Raw genomic sequence first — 19,824 nt, 5'->3', positions numbered from 1 at the left:
TCTCTACTATTTCTGCTTCCTACTGAAAAAAAGGAGCAAACACAACAGATTGGAAAGTGATGAAAACAATAATAATATCATGTAGGTAATGTGCCGTTACTAGAGGAAAAAGCCATCAGAATTAATGAAATATCTAAAATATGGGGTATTTTTCAGTTAATACGACAATTTCAAGAACCTGCAATGTTTTAAATAAGTTTCCCCTGAAAGGATTCTCAGAGAGCCTGTTTTACTGTACATTTATAAGTGAGCACTTATTTGCCCCAAAATAATTCAAGAACTAAAATTCTGAAAAACCGCCTTGTTTCTATCTTACCCTATTTCTTTACACTATCAGTTCTCTTAATAAATGTTTATTCCTCGATAAAGTGCTGTATACTTTAGCCCACTGCGTGAAGAGTGTTCAAAGAAATTAGGCTGTTTAGATTTAGTGAAATGTTAAATCATTTTATGTATTCTGGTTTTAAGTGAAAAAAACTTCCTTCCCTTATGGAATAATTAGTCAGACTAAGGAAGGGAAAACACACCCTTCTCCCTCCTTTGCCTACCTGTCTTGTTTTTACAGCTTAGGCTTTAGTGTTATCAAGGGGAACTTTTTACTCCTTTCTCAAGCTTGTGTTGTGCTTAGGAGAAGAGTGCATTTGGAGATGCTCCCTTTATGTGACATTTTGTTTTAGCTAACTTGACCATATTCCCTTTTCCTTTCTGTTAAGCTTGTCGTAAAGATATCTTGGGGTTGGAGAGTACTTTAGATGGTAGGATGGAGGTTATATGATCTCGTGGTTGAGTTAAATCCCTGCTCCAAGCACAGAGCCGTTTCCGCAGGCTGACCCTCTTTGTGGTCATATGGTTAAACTTAGCAAGATGGCACTCCTGCTCTTGGGCTACCGGTCATGTTTATGGCCACTGCTTTCCTTCCTTCTAAACACACAATTACTCCTTAAGGTCCATATAAATCATGAGGCCACCTAGGTCATTAAATCCTTTCTTCTCTCCATGAGCTTGTTCATAACACAGAGTTAAAGGCTTGCTCTATACCAATTAGTTACTCAGTCTGTAAGGCAAGTCAGCGATAAGAAAAAATCATGTAAACTAATGGTTAGGCCAATAACCAATGATTCTCTGACTATTTTGTTCTTTAACTTGTTTGCATGTTGTAATATAGAAAAAACCGTAGCTGATATTTGAAGTATTTTATGTCCACAGATATATTTCTCATTATATAAATTATTAGCTATCTTACAAACTGACTTGGGATACAGAATATATGCTAGGTTAGTAAGACTGTTAGTAGCCCAATCATCTGTGGCTGATACATCTGCCTTTTGACTTAAAGAATTTTAAATAATGAAAAACATGAAAAAGAACAAATACTCTAGGTGTGAACGCATTGGACTCTAAAGATGACTTACAGTAAACAGTGGGCTCCTTTCAATAAACACTAGGGATTAAGGAAAAGGAAAATCTCTCTGTGACATGATCTATTTTTCTCCTGTGCATTTCATTCTAGTATCAGAAATGCATTTGACCTACATCTAAAAGATTTGTGTTTCTTGGTTGTGGTTAGCTCAGTGGTCTGTGCTTTAAGTGAACTTCCAGGAATTACTGAATGGAATAGAACAATTTCTACTTGGGTCCGTGCCCCCGGCCCATCCTAAAATTCTGTTCAAACTTGTTCACTACTGGTGTCACAAAAACGAAGAGACATCTCACCTCTGTCACTAGACCCATTTTTTTCCAGCATTTTTTGCTTTCTGCTTTTTCAGAAAAGCTGGGTGGTCATTTCAGGGTCAGGAATTTCCCTACTCCAGAATGAAAAATCTCACCTACCTGATGCTGAAGAGATTCTACTATAATTACTGCAAGGGAAACAAAAAAAAAAAAGCCTTTAAAAAAAACAGTATTTGCCAGCTTGAGCTCCTGCATCTCTGATTAGCAAACTACCTAGATCCCCACTGAATAATTACTAATTAATGAGGGTGACTTTTTTTAAACTCTTAAAATTAGCACATTAGGTCCTATAACCTAAAACAGAATTATTGCTGTATTTCTTTTTCCAAAGAATTGAAAGCTTGAAGGTTGTGATTCCATGATGCTCTACGCCAGAGTCGCTGCCTTTCCAGAACTGGCCGTTGTGCCCCCGTGCTTCCACGGTGCCGATTCAGGGGGCTCTGAGCAAATCCAGCGCTGCGTGCTAATAGCGCTTTCCAGCTGCACATCATCACATCAGCTGGGTACAGCAAGGGAAATACTTAACGGATTTAGTGATTGAAAAAAAAAAAAACATATCATGGTGTATATAAATTGATGTCTTCAACTCCATTACTGACAATGGCTTTAATTGATTGATTTTTGGTGGTAGTACTGGGGCAAGAACTACTGTCATTCCAAATAGCAATTTTCAGAAGATCAGGTTATGGTCATATTCTGAGAGCTAGTCATCTTCTGGTGAGAGATCCCCCTGGGAGATAACAATAGCTAAATTTCCGGTACTACCTAAACTACAGTCTATTTTGAACTAGGTAGTACATCTTTTGGAAAACAAAGCGGTGCTCCATTTAGCTTTCTGTGTATTTGCCTCTTTCCTTCTCCTGCATTCCACCCCCACTTGGAAAGGGTCATCCCGCCCCTGCAAAGGCCACTCCATATACTGTTTCACTTAGTCCCCCCTATCATCCTGCAAGTTAGTTATCATTTTGTCCATTTTACGCGTGAGCAGCTGAGGCCCGCAGAGGTTAGTTAGTGACCTGCCTCAGGCGCTCAGCTGGTCAGTGGCAGAGTGTGAGGACTCGGGTCAGAGTCGTCCCATTCGGGCTCATCTGACTGCCTGACGGTCAGGTGGGTGACGCCTCCTTGCCCACTGCCCCCATTGGCACTTTGGGGGAGGTCAAAGATGGTGACGCTTCTGGGTAGGTCAAAGGTGAGGAGTGGCTCCTGAGGTTCAGAGCCGGGACCAGAACCCAGTTCTGACTGCCCCAGCTCTCTCCCAACTGCCATGCTAAAAGAGACTCAGTTAATTAAAAAAGAAACTCCCTTTGGAAGGCTGAGAGGAAAGGACCAGAGAGAATATTCTTTATTAAATAAAAAAAGAACATTAAAATAAAGATATAAGGATTTGAAGTAAGTGAGAAGGAAGTAAACATGTCCCAAACACCCCCCTGTTGCTTCTTGATGGCCTGACTTGCTATATAAACCCATCTTGAGACAATCCTTAAAAGTAATTCTTTTTTTTTTTTACTGAAAACAGTGGAAAGTTGGCAAGAAGTAAAAATTTTCTGTGAAATAGGGAGGCGAACAAGTTGTAAATGATGTTAATATCTTCCAGATGGCGCAGTTTTACTTGGGAACTGAATTTATTGTAATTAAAGGCGTGTGAATTTTTCTATAAATACGGACTTGCAAGTTTGACCCTGGAGAATCCATCACTCCTGGAGTGGGGCTGTGTTCAGGGAGGCCTGCCTTCTCTCCCGTTTAAAATGTACCTCTGGAGTTTGTAATCTGAGTAAAATCATAGAAATATTTTCCCACGTGAAGGATTTTTTTTGTCTTCCATGCCGATAAATCTTAATTATGAAGTGAATTTCCTCAGAAATGAGAAATTCAAACTCCAAACATTTTCCATTAAAATTATATGCTTTGACCATTATTTTACACATATCTTGAATTCTTCTATATATTTATTTTTGAATTAAGCTGTTATCACTTTTCTGTCTTTAGAGATATGTGTTGGACAGTCTTGGAATTTCTGTTTTTGCTGTGATCAGGAGAAAATGGCTCACTCCAGCACCTTCTTTCTTTTTCAGTGCAAGCAATGACTGTGGGCTCAGGGCTCCCAAACCGATAGCCAATATGACATGAGAACACTGAAGTAGCTTCCGCCATTGCTTCAGTCTCCCAATCCTGCCCTTAGTCTTGCCCTGGATCCTACCAGTCTTTGTTCTATTTAAGTGATGCAAGTGGACGATCCCTGCTGCCTTCAGTTTCTCCTGCAGCTTCTAGGCTCCATGTGTCCTACCAGAACTTGGTCTGTGTGGTAGGGAGAATCCTAAGAGGCCCCCAAGATCCTCAGTTCCTGATGTACACACACCTTCTCTCAGTTAATCAGCCATTAATCTAGGTGCTGCTGCAAAGGGATTTTGCAGATTTAATTAAGTTACCAAATCAGTTGACCTCAAGAAACGGAGATTATCCTGGGTGAGCATGACCTAATCAGGTGAACCCTTAGAAGGGACTCAGTTTCTCCTGAAGAGTTTTGAAGCATGAGAAGAGTTTAGCGTGAGGACAATTCTCTGTTGCTGGCTTTGGGATCTGAGAGCAGCCCCCAGCTGACAGCCAGCAAGGAAATGGAGACTACAGTCCTACAGCTGCAGTTGCAAGAAACTGAATCTGCCACAACAAGTGTGAGCTTTGACGGGGACGCGGAACTCAGGATGGGAATGCAGCCCTGCCGACACCTTGATTTCAGTCTTGTGATATCCTGACCAGAGACCCCAGCCATGCCATGCCGGCCTTCTGACTTACAGAACTGTGAGCTAACAGACGTGTGTGGTTTTAAGCCCCCAAGTTGGTGGTTATTTGCTCTGCAGCAATGGGAAACTGTCTGTTACCTGCTGGATGTTTATCATCTCAGTTTCTCTCATTCTGGGTCGGTCTGGACCAGCCACGACTCATTGCAGCCCTCATATTCCCTCACACAGTCGATTATTATCCCTTTGCATTAGTACAGTGAAGGCCATTTTATATCTCTTATAGTTTTATTCCAGTAAAACATTTTTGTTTAATATTTTCTTTCTCCACTTTTGTAATACCATATTTCCCGGGACTGTTAACTCTCATACATGTTATGATGTTATCTAACCTATTAATCATCGGTTATGTATAGCTGCAATAAAATTATTGATATCCGTTATTATGGCCCTGAGGCATTACAAAAGCTTAAGGATGAAAATTTTAACGCGTGAGATTAGCTTTATGAATTTTACTCTACTCTATTTGAGAACAGGTTGTCTGACTATGATATAGAAACCTTTACTAAACTTAATCAGAGGGGCCACATTGTGAGAAAGATGGTAGGTGGATTAGCTGTTGTTAGTGCCATGGAGTGGATTCTGACTCCTAGCACCCTGTGGACAGCAGAGGGAACCCTGCCCGGTCTCTCTGCGCCATCCTTTCCCCTTCCACTGCTGTATCAGACAATGCTGCCTGCTATTCACAGAGTTTTCATGGCCAATGTTTTCAGAAGTGGGTGGCCAGGTCCTTCTTCCTGGTCTGACTAGTCTGGAAGCTCCGCTGAAACCTGTCCACACTGGGTGACCCTGCTGGTGTGTGAAATACTGGTGGCGTAGCTTTTAGCATCACAGCAACATGCAGCTGCCACAGTAGGACAACCTACAGATGGGTGGTGTGGGTCCCTGACTGGGAGAGGAAGCCAGGCTGTGGTGGTGAGAGCGCCCAATCACAACACTAGACCACCAGGAATTTCCTGGAGGAGAATTGCCTAGCAGCCTGTGGACAAGAGTAACACTGTGTGGCCTTTGAGGAGGACAATGACATAACAAAATACAAAAATGTTTGCAACAATTTTTTTGTCCCGAGAGAGGTGAGAGTTTTGGGGTCCCGTTCACCATCAGTGGAGCAGATGCAGGAGAGATGACTTGGCCTCGGTATATCCAGCAGAGCAGAGCTGCCCATCTCCTGAGCACCAGGCTCTTCCCCGCTCTGTGGATGGGCCCGACCAGCGGGGGGTCACACCTGGGACTTGTGCTCATTTAGAAGCTAAGCAGACAGCAAAAACCTTGGACCCTCAGTCTACTCACAGATGGAACCCAAGTTTGGATGAGAAGATCAGTGAAGGAACTTGGTGGGAAAATGGAGATGCTGCTAAAATGCTACTCTAGTCCTCAAATGAATGGGGAACCATATGTCATAGGTGGATAACCCAACTGAAAAAATGTAGACAATGTCAATAGCATATTACTTGGTGCAGAAATGCATAGACACGTAACAAGTAGAGAAGTAGTAATGCTTTGGATTAGAAGTTAGACTTGGGGGGAGGTTGTATCAAAAAGATTACTAGAATAGACGAAAGGAGAACCGAATCTTAGAAAGTGTCATAAAAGAAAGTGGAAATGGGCCCCGGATCAAAGACTAATGTCCTACAATCCTGCTTGTAATTCACAGAGTGCATATAGGAAGAAAAAATATATATGCATGTGAAAAAACATATGTTTAGGAAAAATATTAGACATTATTTTAATGAAGGAAAAATTACCTTATAAACTTAGAAACAAACTTTAAAGGAGAATATGATAGTATAATAAACAAAGCAATATCCTGTCAATAGTACAAATTTTAAAATTTTATACAGATTTAGAATGGATTTTGTAGAAATTGGCATTTGACTATAGGCTAGGAGCTGGGAGGACGAGAGCCAGGTCACAGCCCAGTCTCTCTGTTCCTCTGGAAATGTCGAGGGCTTCTCTGGCAGTGCCTCGGGCTCAGGCCCTCCCCCTCCTCTGAATCTAGGGTGTCGCCAGCTCCATCCTGGGTGAGTGCGCCAGGCAGGCTCTAGCCCTGGTGGCAGTCAGAGGGGCCTGCCGCTCCCACTGACTCATACCACGTCTTTACTGGAGCTCTGTGTGTGCAGGCCCAGGGTGCTGGCACTGGGAAGAAAACAGTCGCAGCTCGCATTCAGCACCACTCCAGCACCCACCTCTGCTTCATGTCTACTGCCCAGGCTGGGCTTGGTTCCAGTCATGTGGTCCCTGAACATCCGTCCTGAGCAGGAGGACCAGGACAGCTCTGGGAGGAAGCCCATCAATGCCACCATCAATTCCCCTGAAACTTTCAACTCATGTGACTCTCTGAAGGCCAAAAGCTCTCTCTGTCTCTGTCTCTGTCTCTGTCTCTCTTTTTCTCTCACACACACATGCACATACACCTTTGCACACACCAAGATGTTTGTTTATATAGCTCTAGGCACACCATTAAGAAAATCAATGAAGTATTAGTCGATGTGGCATTTTTCTAGGAACAATGACTAGTTGAAAAATTGAATTATGAATTGATAATGAATAATTCTAAAATAATAAACCCTAACCCATTCCCCACACACCCAAAAATATGTATGAAAAGGAATAACAAGAGCAGATTTTGGAACCAAATTGCCCAAAAGTAGGCAACGTTGAAAGGATACAAATTATTTCCTGCATGTGTCTCTCAGCCAGTGCTTCCCAGGTCTGGGCTCCTGGGATGGTACCACCTGGTAACTGCCTTCCTGGCATCACTGTAAAGTACACTAGATAATACAGCTGAGAGGACTTTGTAACATGGAAATTACTGTACAAATGGCAAGTATTATTGCCAGCATTTCAGAAAGTATGAGATCAAATCCAATTCATTTTAACTTTCTAGTACCGAAAAAAAGAAAAAAAAATCACAGAGAGGCTCATTGATCCAGTTGTTTAACAAAAAAAAGGGCAAAGCCTTTGATTTACTTCCAAATAAAACATCATAAAAGATAGTGTTTTCTAACCAAGAAATATAAAATTGTTAGCTAGGCAATAAAGTATTGATTTGCTACTTTATATATAGGTAGTTAATGCTTTTCAAAATAACTTATATCTGATTACAAAGGAACACTTTATTGTAAAACTTTCGAAAAATACAGAAGTGACTAAGGAACATAATCTCCCTACCCAGAGACATAAGCACTTATTAACAGCTCCCCATATGTCCTTCCAGTCCCTTTACTACATACGAATAAGAATTGAGATTGTGCTGTACAGAGGGTTTTATGTTCTGATTTTTTGCTTATTGTATCATAAGCATTTTTCCTATGTTAGAAAAAAATCTTTTGTTGAACATGCTTTTTAATGGCTGAATAATATTCCATGATATGAATGTATGTAAATTCCTTTTTGTTCCCTTCCTGTCTGCCTTATTTCCATTTTTCCCTGTTATTATAAATAAAGCTTCAGGCAATACTTTTTTACATAAATATTTGACATTATTCCAGATCATTTCCTTAGAACAGATTTCTAAAAAAATGCTTTCATTAAATAAGAGGCTATGAACCTTGTAAGGCTTTTCATATATCTTGATTAGAACATTGCAAGCAAGCCAGAACTGTTAAGGGGTGAATCTCATGTAAAATTGCTCAGAAACAGAGATGCAAACTAATTGGCTCCTCCTAGCTCCATCATTGTGTATTTTTATTTCCAAATCCTCTTTCTAATACTCCGAGAGAAAATCTGTTCTCTTCTGGGGGATATGTAAGGTAATTCTTGGACAGCAGCACAGTAATCGTTTACAGGTTGTTTGGTTGGGATAGCCATTAATGCCTTGTGCAAAATAAACCAAAGATCCAAAGAAACACATTTGTGCAGGTGAAAATTATGTTAGCCAACATCATTTCTCACTCGGGTTTATGATGTCAGGTATCAGATTTCTCCACTATTAATATATATATGCATGTGGGGGTAGATCCACTTGGAAGGAGATTAAAAAGACGCCACTACCTAAAATCCCCCTTCCTGATGATGTGGGAACGTCCAGAAGCTGTGAGGGGTTGGTACAGTAGCTCCCCGTACAGACAACACCCTGCAGGGGATCAGCTTCCGTTAATGGGCTCCACCACAGAGAGTCAGGGGTCATTCGTATTCGCAGGAGAAACCCCAACTTAAGTGAAGCACGCTATCCGTCTATTCAGCACTGTGTACCTGCAAAGTCTCTGAACCACTCTGTAGTGACCAAACACATTTCTCATGTCCCATCAATTTTCCCCTTCCTTGGCCATCTTCCTAAAACCGTAATTCAAACTTTCCAAAAGAAAAAATAATCTCTGGGTAATCCGTTCAAGAATTCTTAGAAGGAAATCCTTATTCTTTTATCACTCTTATGGGAAACCTAACTTGTGGTTACTATCAGGATTCAAATGTTTTCACCACCCATAAATACCGAGGTAGGATGAGGGGAGGGGACATGCAGCCAAAAGGCCTTTAATTTAAGAAACATGTGCTCTAAAGCCAGGGACATTTGTGAGAAGAACCACGCAGCATGTCACATTCTAAAACTGCCACCTTGGGAAAATGTCTTTGAATTGTGAAAGGGTTAGATGGAGAGATCTTTGCATTCTTCTCAGGAAATGTAGGCTGCTTGACCATTATTAGTGCCCAAAGGGAAAGCTTTAAGGTACAAGATTTAAGAAAAGAAATGGGAGGATGGTTGGTTGTCTTCTGAATATTTTGAAAATCCACGTGGCATTTACATTCAAGGGACGATGCACGGGGAGGGTGAGGTTTGAGGAAGGACTTTCCTTAGCTGGTACCCACGTTTGTGCTGGGAGCAGGGAAAGGGAGCAGCGCCACTGCCAGGCCCCTATGCACGAGGTTGGTGCCCTTTGGACCCGGACACGGTGGCCTCCTTGTCACCTAGAGCATTCTTTTTCCAGAGCTGGGCTCCAAACAGACAGAGGAGTCAGCCTTCTGACCCCTCCTCTGGCTTTTATGAATTAGATTCCAGAGACACAATTCCCAGTTCTCCTCCGGCAGCTGGAGCATGTCGGTTTAGAATGAGAGTTGAACAAGAGCCTCCGTTTTCGTGTTGGTAGGTCTCTGCTGCGGAGACTGGAGATCTTGACATTCCAAGAAATGCAGTGTTTGCCACACTGGCAGCAGTAACAGAGCAATGTGCAGCCGGCTGGGGGATCGAAATTTGCAAACTCAGTCTCCTGGGCCTCAGGCCAATGCAGGCTGGGTGCGTTGCTGGGGTGACACACTTAGTCTCTAGGGAGGGATGCTGGCATACCAGCTGCATTCCTGGCACCACCTTTGCCAGCAAGAAGCTTGTAGAGTGGAACTGGTGTCAACTCCAGAGGGAGATGCTAGCTGCTTTCTTAACTTCTTTGGCAGTGCCACCCTTTGCAACTTGTGCACATACGCCCTCCCGAATATTTACATGAACTGCTATTTGTGACACCCTTTGGGGCCCTTTTGGATGGTACTTTGAAGGGAAGTGCTAAAACGATAACAGCATTCCAGTTTATAAATGTAACTATTGTATCCCTGAATAATTCAGTTTCCTAAAATTGGCACTTAACGATGCAATGACTTATCTCTTGCTGGGAAGAGATTCTAATCCCTCTCTCCCTTTTAAAAATAGCTTTTACTGTTGCCAAGAGGAGGGCCTACTATTTACTATTACAAGATATGTGAATTAAAATACTGGCTTCTTTCTCTGTTGCAATTCACCAGCACTCTATTAGCTGAGGTCTCTCCTACCTGGGAGGTAGGTCTCCTTGCAGAAATGCCCTTAGTTCTTCGGAAAGCCTGGCCCACCTCTCTTAGTTGGGCCTGGAAGGCAAAATGCACTAGGATTTGGCCACTTAGTATTCAGACCATGTCAGGACTCAAGTAAAAAGTCTATATTGCAGAGCTGGATGCACAGTCTCCAGGCCAAACACAGTCAACAGTTCAAATCACAGTTAAATTATAAGTGTGGGGCAAAACATGCAGACCTGTCTAGTCAGTGAAGCAGTGGAGACAAAAGAAGTTGCTACCGAAATGCCAACTGAGGAAGCTTTAAAGAATACAGAGATGGTGTCCTCTCCAGCTGTCCCCAGTTGACTATAAAGGCTAGTGGGGATTTTGAACATAATGCTTTCTTCATCCTCTTCCTCTTCTTCCTTCATCTCCTTTTAACATGCAAAGCATCTCCCAAAGATTGAGAAAGGAACAATTCCTCTGTGTATTTCCATAGTCTTGCGAAGGGACAGCGATGCTAGCAGGCCAGTCATTACTACTGGAAACATCAGATGCAGCCGAGGAAATGAAGTTAATACAATAATTCACATATGTTAATGCTTAGTTCCATCAATGTCAGCTTTATTTTCTTCTTGATATACACAAAGCTGGCACACGATTTTAACTGATGAGGTAATGTCATTTTTAATTTAGAGAGCCTTAAGCTGTCCACTTTAACTAGTGAGATCATCTTTGCAGTTGTCTCATGAGACTTTATGTAAACCTAAGTCATGCGTCCTGGACAGTTTGAAGAGGGATTGTTAAAGATGACATTGGTCATCATGAAGATTTCCCCCACTTTGATCTCTTTTAAATTGCCAGATACAGTTTATATTGCTGCCATATTTTAGCCATTCCTGAAATTAATATATCCCAGGACTTTTGAAACAAGTTAAACACAGAAATAAAATAAAGGTTTGAAATGAATGGATTGTAATGTTTTCGTGTTGGTTCTAGAAGAAAAATGGAAGACAAATCAGATTATCTGGCTTCTGGATGAGTTGGTAAATAAGAGAGGAAAGAGCAAGACACTAAGAAATATATAAGGCCAAACAGACAGAAATCTTCCCATTTTCCTAGGGGATGCTAGTGTATTGGAGATGGTTTTCCACTTTTTAGAGATAAAGAAGGTCCAAGCATATCTGTTATCTCAGTGCAATCTTGAAAGTAATATTTTATTGTCACTTCCTTTATCATTTGCCTCCTTAGTGTATTATTATTAAGCTTGAATTTTTAAAATCACATCACTTTGGTGATTTCAACTGTGTCATATTTCCTTTGCAAACAACAATATTCCTTTAAAGATTCAGGCTGGTGTGTATAAACAAAGTTACTCTCCATTTTTAAATAAACTTTTTTCTTTGGAGAGATTATGTTCTGCAATTCAAGAGTAGTTTGGGGGCAAGATGATCTGTGTTTTAACTACTGTGGATACTGAGAGTTTTTTCTGAGAAGCCTGGAGTTTGGTGGAATTGACTTAAATACCAAAGAATCTGTTTATTATTCTGTGGCCATATGTTTAGAGGGTAGCTGACAGAAATCAAAGTATTGTTCATGGAGAGCTCCAGCCAAGGAGACATTTTGAATTCATAAAAGAACTTCACAGTTTGAAAAGAAAGCACAGCATTATATATTGACACCCTACAACCACAGACAAAGGAACTCAATTTAATAATAGAGAATTGTGCTCACGAGACTTTTCTTTTTCTTGTTAATTGGTTACTTTAACTGACATTGTCTGCGAGTATAATGGACACCATTATTCTTAATAGTTCTGTGTTGCCAGATGATGCATACAGACATGATGTAGTCCATTTTAATTATTTCATTTTGTTGGATTTTTTTCCCCTCTATGTAATTCAGTAGTGAATGCAAATAGCACTTTTTTTTTCTTGACAGACTATGCTGAATAATGCTAGCTTCTAAATTATTGAAATTAAAAGGGCATTTCTTGCTTAACCTAATGTTTCCTTCCATATTTGTGTGTTAGGTATGACTACGTGGAAGTCATCGATGGAGAAAATGAAAATGGACGTTTATGGGGAAAGTTCTGTGGAAAGATTGCCCCTTCTCCTGTAGTGTCTTCAGGGCCATTTCTTTTTATCAAATTTGTCTCTGACTATGAGACACATGGTGCAGGATTTTCCATACGTTACGAAATCTTCAAGAGAGGTAAGTAACTTACAGTAGAACAAGGATGATTAAATGTTCATTAACATTGATTTCATGAAAACCAAAGAGAAAAGAAAGACAAGAGGTAGTGCTTTTATCCTTTCGTAAAAAACATCATATATCCCCACTACAAAAATATTGGAAAATAGTTTAAACAAAGGAAAGTTATCCAATGTATGGAGGAAGTGTGTTTAAAATTTTTTAAAAAGTATTATTTCAGGAATCAAAATTACATCATTCTAATGTAGTCACCAGTATTTATAAGGTATATACTCAGTACAACTCTTTTAAGAGCATTTATCCTTATCTTTATTCTTCAAAAATAAGTTTGATCAACTCTTGAAGTTTGATTTCTTTTGTTAAAAATGCATGAGTCCCTCTTATCTTAAAGCCACATATCTTAAAGCCGGTTCCCTTTATGTTATTGCAAAATTCAAAACTGATAGTTCCCAGAAAAAAAAAAGCAATCCACTAGCCTTAGAGTTTCTAAAGGTATTGGGGGAAGAAGAGGCTTTCTGTTAATGGAGGGATGGTTGGGGAAAGAACCTCTTGGAGGAAACAAAACGGTGATGCTTTCAATGGCATTCCGTTTAGGAATAAAATATCAATTGTTCCTGCAACATAATCACTTACTAATCTTCTGTTATAATGGTGTATATTGGAACGGGATAGAATCTGACAAGTCATAGTCTCCCAGCCTTGAGGAATTAAACACACATATCAGTCAATTGATAAACAATGTATCTTTATCTCAACGTCACTGTTTTTCCGCAACCGTTTTTCACAACCGCTTGTAGATTCCTTTTATGTGTTAAATGCGGCCTCCCCTTTTAAGTCAACGTTAGTATGTAGGGGAGGATCCAGGAGGAGAGGCTCAAGACTTGAATTTTATTGTCCTGGAATATAGGAGACTTGAGACTTGAAACCTTGTTTTGTTCTTTCTCTCTTGCCTCCCTACATCTGATATGGCTTCTAGTTCTTTTGAATTTTCAAGGTCTCAAAGAGTTATGGCTTCCTTTCCATGTCTACTGCCTATAACCAAAGAGGCCCGATTTGTGGTTCTCCCCATGTTCTCTTACCCAACGCACAGTTTCTCAAACAGTCATCAAGCCACTGTCCTTAAAACACCTATTGCAGGTCTCCATCATCAATGGTCAAGCCTCACTATCCCACTGGGTCAAGGCCGAGGCTTGACATCAACTGCTCCAGATCATCTCCAGCTTCAGCCCTCACAAATACACAGCCTGGCTCCCTGCCTCAGGCTAGTGCACTGGGTATGTTCCCCACACCTGAACGTGATTTTTAATTCTGCCACTGCCTATCTGTGTGAATGTTCAGAGCCTCGGATTCCTCATCTGAAAAATGGATAATAGTCTCTAGCACAGGCTTGCTGTGAAGATCAGTTGAAATGAAAACATGTAGCCAGTGCCTGTCACCAAAGGTGTGTGCAGTAAACACCAAGTGTTACATGATTATGGAGGAAGCTGGTGACTTCAGAATTCGTCACCTTTGCTCGCCTCTGGTTTATGGCCCTTAACCTCCATGGAAACCTGGCTCTAAATGTATTCTTCTCAGGAAGCTCTTCCTAATTGGTCTATTTTTTCCCCCTACACATATACCCAATTTGTCCCCTATATATATATACACACACATATGCACACATGTATACACATATACATATTGTATTCATACACACACATGCAAATATGTTTCACTTACTAATATGTTTCTCCTTAATATCTTCACATTTCTTCACGTGTGCATGTTTCATTTCCCAAGTAGATTGGTACCACCTGAAATTTGCAAAGAATTAACATCTTTTCTCCCCCTCATTGCACATACTATAGTCCTTATAGATACTCCATAAAAAGTCATTAACTAATATAATGTAGTCGTTAACTAATATAATATAATTATATGTGTATATACATTTATATAATATGCATTTACATATATATATCCAAGTTCATGGGCATTCTTTCCTGAAAAGCCATTTAATGATATTATAGAATCCGTGAATCTCTATTCTTTTCAAACCATAGCACTTCTTCCAGGGTGCAACAATTTCAATTTTTCTCAAAACATGTAAATTATATAATCATAGCTGAATCAATAAATTAATCTTTCACCTGTTGACCTTGAGGTTTTCTGGCAATAGATTACAGTTCTGAGGAAGATTTAGGCCGTCCCTGCATCCCTAGGGCTGCATTTCCAGAGGCCCACCTTTGCCTGACAGTCAGCAAGGCCAGCCCCACCTCTTCCCGTGCCTCCTGGAGCCATCCTGGACACCCTAATTCTCTCCCCAGGTACCCCACTTTCCCTTTCTACATATCTCTTCCAAGGTGCTGAAACCTTGAGCCATCAGCCCTAAAATTATTCCTATTCACCTAGAGAAATTTCTCTAGGAAATTCACAGCCCCCCCATCACCTTGCCCCTGTCCTTCCCTTTACCTGGGTCATGCAGGCCCAAATGTGGGAAGAAGCTGTAGATGTTTTCTCTGTGGGTCTCCCTGTGGTGGAGGGTTGGCATTTATTAAGAGCAAGATTAGTCACTTCATGTTATTTGATTGAGTCAGTATGTTTCATAATAATTCCAAAGAGAGTATCATGGCTCCTATTATTATCCATCCTTATTGTCACTGACAACGACATGTGGCAGTCCTAGCTGCCCACGGTACCCTCGCTCTTGCAAGTGACGTCAAAGGCATGTGTTCACTGGCCCCCGAGGCTGTGTGTGCACCGCTCACACTGGACGCTCGTTCACTCCTAGACACACGGCCCCTTGCCCTGCCCCCTGTTTGTTGCTGTGGACTCACCACAGAATTCCTGACCCCTTCCGGCCGTGGTCCATTTTGGGGAAGTGCTTGCTCAAGTGTGGCACACTTACAAAACAGTGAATCAGGAAAGCATCGAAACATTTTCATGTATAATGGAGGACGTAGGAAACTACAGAATCTTTAAGTTCGAAGGGATTTTTTTTCAAATCCTAAAACCTACCTCCCATTTGTTAGGCGCAGAATCTGAGGCCCAGAAAGGTTAAGAGGCCACCCAAGGCCACACAGCAAGTTAGTGGTAAAGGCAGGACTGGGCCTCAGATCTCCAGGTGCTCGATCCAGTTCTCGTCCATTACCCCGTGGACTTTCCCAGGTCTTGTCAAAATACCTTAGAAAACCTGGGCTAGCTTCTAAAGGTATCTGACATGACAAGGGCACATGGAAAACATTAAAAATTTATTTGATCTTGAAAATATGCCCCTAATTTCTGTCATTATTTTTTCTGTCATTAAATCTTAATCTTACCTGAACAATTTTATCTTTTTTAAGAGGAAGAAAATATTAGTGACTGCATTAAATCCTGCTGTTTGCTTTGCCTTACAAGGACTTAGCCAAAGTATTTTTTGCCTCAGGGAGGCGGCTGGAGGTCTCCAGGGTCACTGTCCCTACATTTTGAAAATAAAATTCTAAAAGGTTCCCAATATGATATATCATATATATCATATATATATATATATATATATATAGCGCATATGTTCTGTATTTTATATATATATATATATATATATATATAGCTCTCACCAGCACGGCCTGGTTTTGTTTCCCTGTCAGGGAACAACAACAGCCATCTGTTGGTTGTTATTCTGTGGCGGGTATGTGTTGCTGGGGTGCTGAAATCTCTGCCACCAGGATTTCAAATACCAGCAGGGTCACCCATGGTGGATAGGTTTCAGTGGAGCTTCCAGATTAAGAAAGACTAGGAAGAAGGACCAGGCAGGGTTCTGCTCTGCTGTACACAGTGTCGCTAGGAGTAGGAGTCCGCTTGACGGCACTAACAACAAATATATATGCGTATGTATGTGTGTATACATATGTGTGTGTATATTCTTTGTGAATTAATGAAATTGGCATAGTCACTATCATCTCAGAAGCTACCAAAAACTTAGAAACAGATTATAAACTATACAACACATTTTATAATCTCTTTACCTGGAATTGACATGGCAAAACACTACGTGTTAGTAATTTTTTACCCAGAATCGATTAGATAAGCATTTGAAGCCATTATGGTGAAGGGTAAGCCACATCCGAGAAGGCTTTGGGAGGTATTTTAAACAAGTCAGACCTCTACAGACCACTTTATTGTGCCTATCTAATAAGTGTTATTCCTCAGCATCTCCAGTGCCGTGGATATCTAATATGTGAATGGAGGGAAAGCAATTGATTTGTTTCCTCAATAGGCTGCCAGATGCACTGTGGTAGAGATTCAGCTTATTAACCCTAGCCACTGAAAATAGAGATTCACTAGTTAACTTTAATCTGCATTGATGCCTAATACGTTACTTTGGGAGAATATTTAGTTAAGAACAGTCTCAACAAACCTCCTTATTTAGAGTTGCGTCCTTGCATGCCATCGCAGGGTGCCCATCAGTGAGACAATGGCCCAGGAAAAGAATTGTGGAATGAAACATCCCAGGGTGGATCCTGAGATTCAAAGGGGTCAAGTCATCTCTGATTCCAAGAGAGCCTTCAGAGCTCTTTGAAAATCATGACAGCAGTGGTGGTGATGAGGAGCAGAGATGACATGTTCACATCCTTGCCGATGGGCAGTTTCTCAGGGGTGTGGTGAATATCACCCTACTCAGCACTGAAGACCATGAATTGAAATTGCGGTCATTCCTACAGTCATGGGGTCAACTTGCAATATATGTGTATATGTGCTTGACCAATTTAAATTACAAATCAACATAATCTGTAAAGTCTTGATAACCCTGAACAGTCATTAAAATTACACATTATAATGCACACACATATGTATTAACAAATAATTTTAGAGTGGCATACTGTACCATGTCTGTTACTTTGGGGAAGGTTAGGACGTCAACATTGATATCAGGTGACTTCTAGCCACACGGCCTGTAATCACAGTTTATTGTGCCCTCAGTGACAGCCACACTTTACCGGCACACCTGTGTCAACACCACTCAGAATGAGTGAGTCACCCCGGGTACATGTACGAATTACCTTTCACATTTAGTTTGTCAAAGAGGCATAGGTCACATCTGGCAGAGTTACTGAGTCACTGGTGTAGGAATCTGAAACCCAAACTCCCTCTTCTGAATTCTCTCCCTCGCTTTTGTAAATGTTCTATTTCACCAATAAAGGGCTGTCAGCCTCAAGATTTAAAGATTTAAGCTTGCAGGGGCTATAATTATTTCTCTAGGGCTCTGTCGAGATTTCTGTAGCTTACTCATTCATTGTTCCCACATGATTTTGTATTTGTCATTTTTTTTTCTCTGCAATGGCAGAAGTTTTTAAATTACTCCACACAAATGGAATACTAAGGTGAACACAATAAATCTGAACTTGCCTTTCCATACCTATTGCTACTATGAAAAGGCTGAGTAAGGAGTGATTAGGACAGTGATTAGAAGAGTGGACTTTCATTAGAAAGATATGCAGTCTTCGCCCAGGTTATTTCTTGGTGAAGTTGTTTAAGTGGGATTTTTCACTTTGCTTCTTTTTCTCTTTTACTCATAGGTCCTGAATGTTCCCAGAACTACACAACACCCAGTGGAGTGATAAAGTCCCCCGGATTCCCTGAAAAATATCCCAACAGCCTTGAATGCACTTATATTATCTTTGCACCAAAGATGTCAGAGATTATCCTGGAATTTGAAAGCTTTGACCTAGAGCCTGACTCAAATCCTCCGGGGGGGATGTTCTGTCGCTACGACCGGCTGGAAATCTGGGATGGCTTCCCCGATGGTAAGAAGGCAGGAAGCATCCCGAAAAGGAAGGATTTGCAGGAGGGGCACTGGGATCCTTTTGCAAGTGTAGGATACCTGCATCATTTTTAAAAAATAGCTCAAAAGGAGGAGGGAAACCAGCAAAACGGTAATTCTCTTTATGCAGAGTAGCAATGAAATATTCGAGCTCAGAAAAACCTTAGTAATTATCTAGTCCAAGTCCTTCATTTTATAGATGAGGAAACTGAGGCCATGTAAGATTACGCAAGTTCTCATAGCTATATTTGTGATAGAATTGGGACCAACACATAGTTTTCCTGACTAAAGTATTTTGTTCATTTCATTGAGCTGCCCACTGGGCACTAATTCATTGACTGTCAGAGGATGAAATCTTAAGAGATAATTAAATCAAACCATTCATTTCACAAATGCACAGACTAAAAACCAGAGAGGTTAGGTACCTGATAAAATTTTAAGGGTGAAATATGCATCCACTATGCTACCAAAAAATTTAGAAATTCAGAAGAGGAATGCAAATGTTTGGACATTCCTAATTTAGACAGATTCCTTGTTGGCTCTCAAGGGAATTTTTATCTTTGGCAATTTGAATCACCTCAATACATCCTTTATATTCATTGTTCCTATCATCTAAATTTCTCATACATTTGAAAAATATTTACTGAGCACCTGCCGTGTACCAGGCACTGTTCTAGCCATTAGGTAAACCAAACAATCAAAGATGGCTGCCCTTGTGGAGTTTAGATTCTGCCAGGGGGAGTGAGACAATAAACAATGCACATTACTGTTATGTGTCGCTTAACGACGGGGAGACATTCTGAGAAATGCATTGTTAGGTGATTTCGTCATTGTGCGAACATCATAGAGCGTACTTACACAAACCTGGATTGGTACAGCCGACTACACACCTAGGCTGTGTGGTGCTAATCTTATGGGACCATTGTCCTCTCTGCAGTTCGTTGTTGACTGAAACGTCATTATGCAGTGCGTGAGTGTACAAATAAATGAATTATGTGTATGGAATCTCTGAAGGTGAGAAGTTTTATACACAAAAAAAGAGTGAAAGAAAGAAAAAGTAGAGGAGAGCAAAGACATGAGAAGTGCTGTGGTTAGGGCAGAGGGATGTGAGGTTGAAACTGTAAATAGGTGGTCAGGGTAGGCCTTGTTAAGAAAGTGCCATGGAGCAAAGATTTGGAGGAGGTTGGGGAGGCAGCCGCGTGGACAGCTCCATGCAGGCTTGCCATTTCAATCCTTGTGAATTAGAAGGTGAATGGCAAAAATACACACCCAAATTCTGAACAGAGGGAGATAATATCAACTAATGTGTTGCAGCTGCGTTACTTGTCTTGTATTTAGTCTGGTTTAACATGAAGATTTCTCTGGATAACGTACTCTACACAGATCAGAAAGGGCAGCTTGGAAGTTCTAACGAACCATGCAGTTAGAGATGTATACCCATCTATAAAATAGAGTCAGATATTATTATCAAGTTAGGGGAAGAATATTTAAATCAATTGTAAATGAAGAGCAAGTATAACGTGAAAGAGATTGCCTTTGTCTTTGAAATGACATTAAAATTATCAGTGTAAT

At 40.7% G+C, this 19,824-nt stretch overlaps 1 protein-coding gene across 8 annotated transcripts in view; it reads left to right on the top strand.

The window, feature by feature from the left end:
* NRP1 (neuropilin 1) overlaps nt 1-19,824 on the top strand; it is a 134,280-nt gene that overhangs the window by 41,288 nt on the left and 73,168 nt on the right. For all 8 annotated transcript variants that reach the window (XM_058532748.1, XM_058532745.1, XM_058532744.1 and 5 more), the window contains exons 3-4: nt 12,292-12,473; nt 18,008-18,235. In XM_058532748.1, the coding sequence (XP_058388731.1) occupies nt 12,292-12,473; nt 18,008-18,235 (410 nt within the window). The remainder of the gene's footprint in view (nt 1-12,291; nt 12,474-18,007; nt 18,236-19,824) is intronic.

Source organism: Diceros bicornis, chromosome 36, assembly GCF_020826845.1.
Source record: "Diceros bicornis minor isolate mBicDic1 chromosome 36, mDicBic1.mat.cur, whole genome shotgun sequence".
NCBI lineage: Eukaryota > Metazoa > Chordata > Mammalia > Perissodactyla > Rhinocerotidae > Diceros > Diceros bicornis.
Note: the sequence above shows the minus strand (reverse complement) of the source record. Positions and strands in the feature narration are given on the sequence as shown.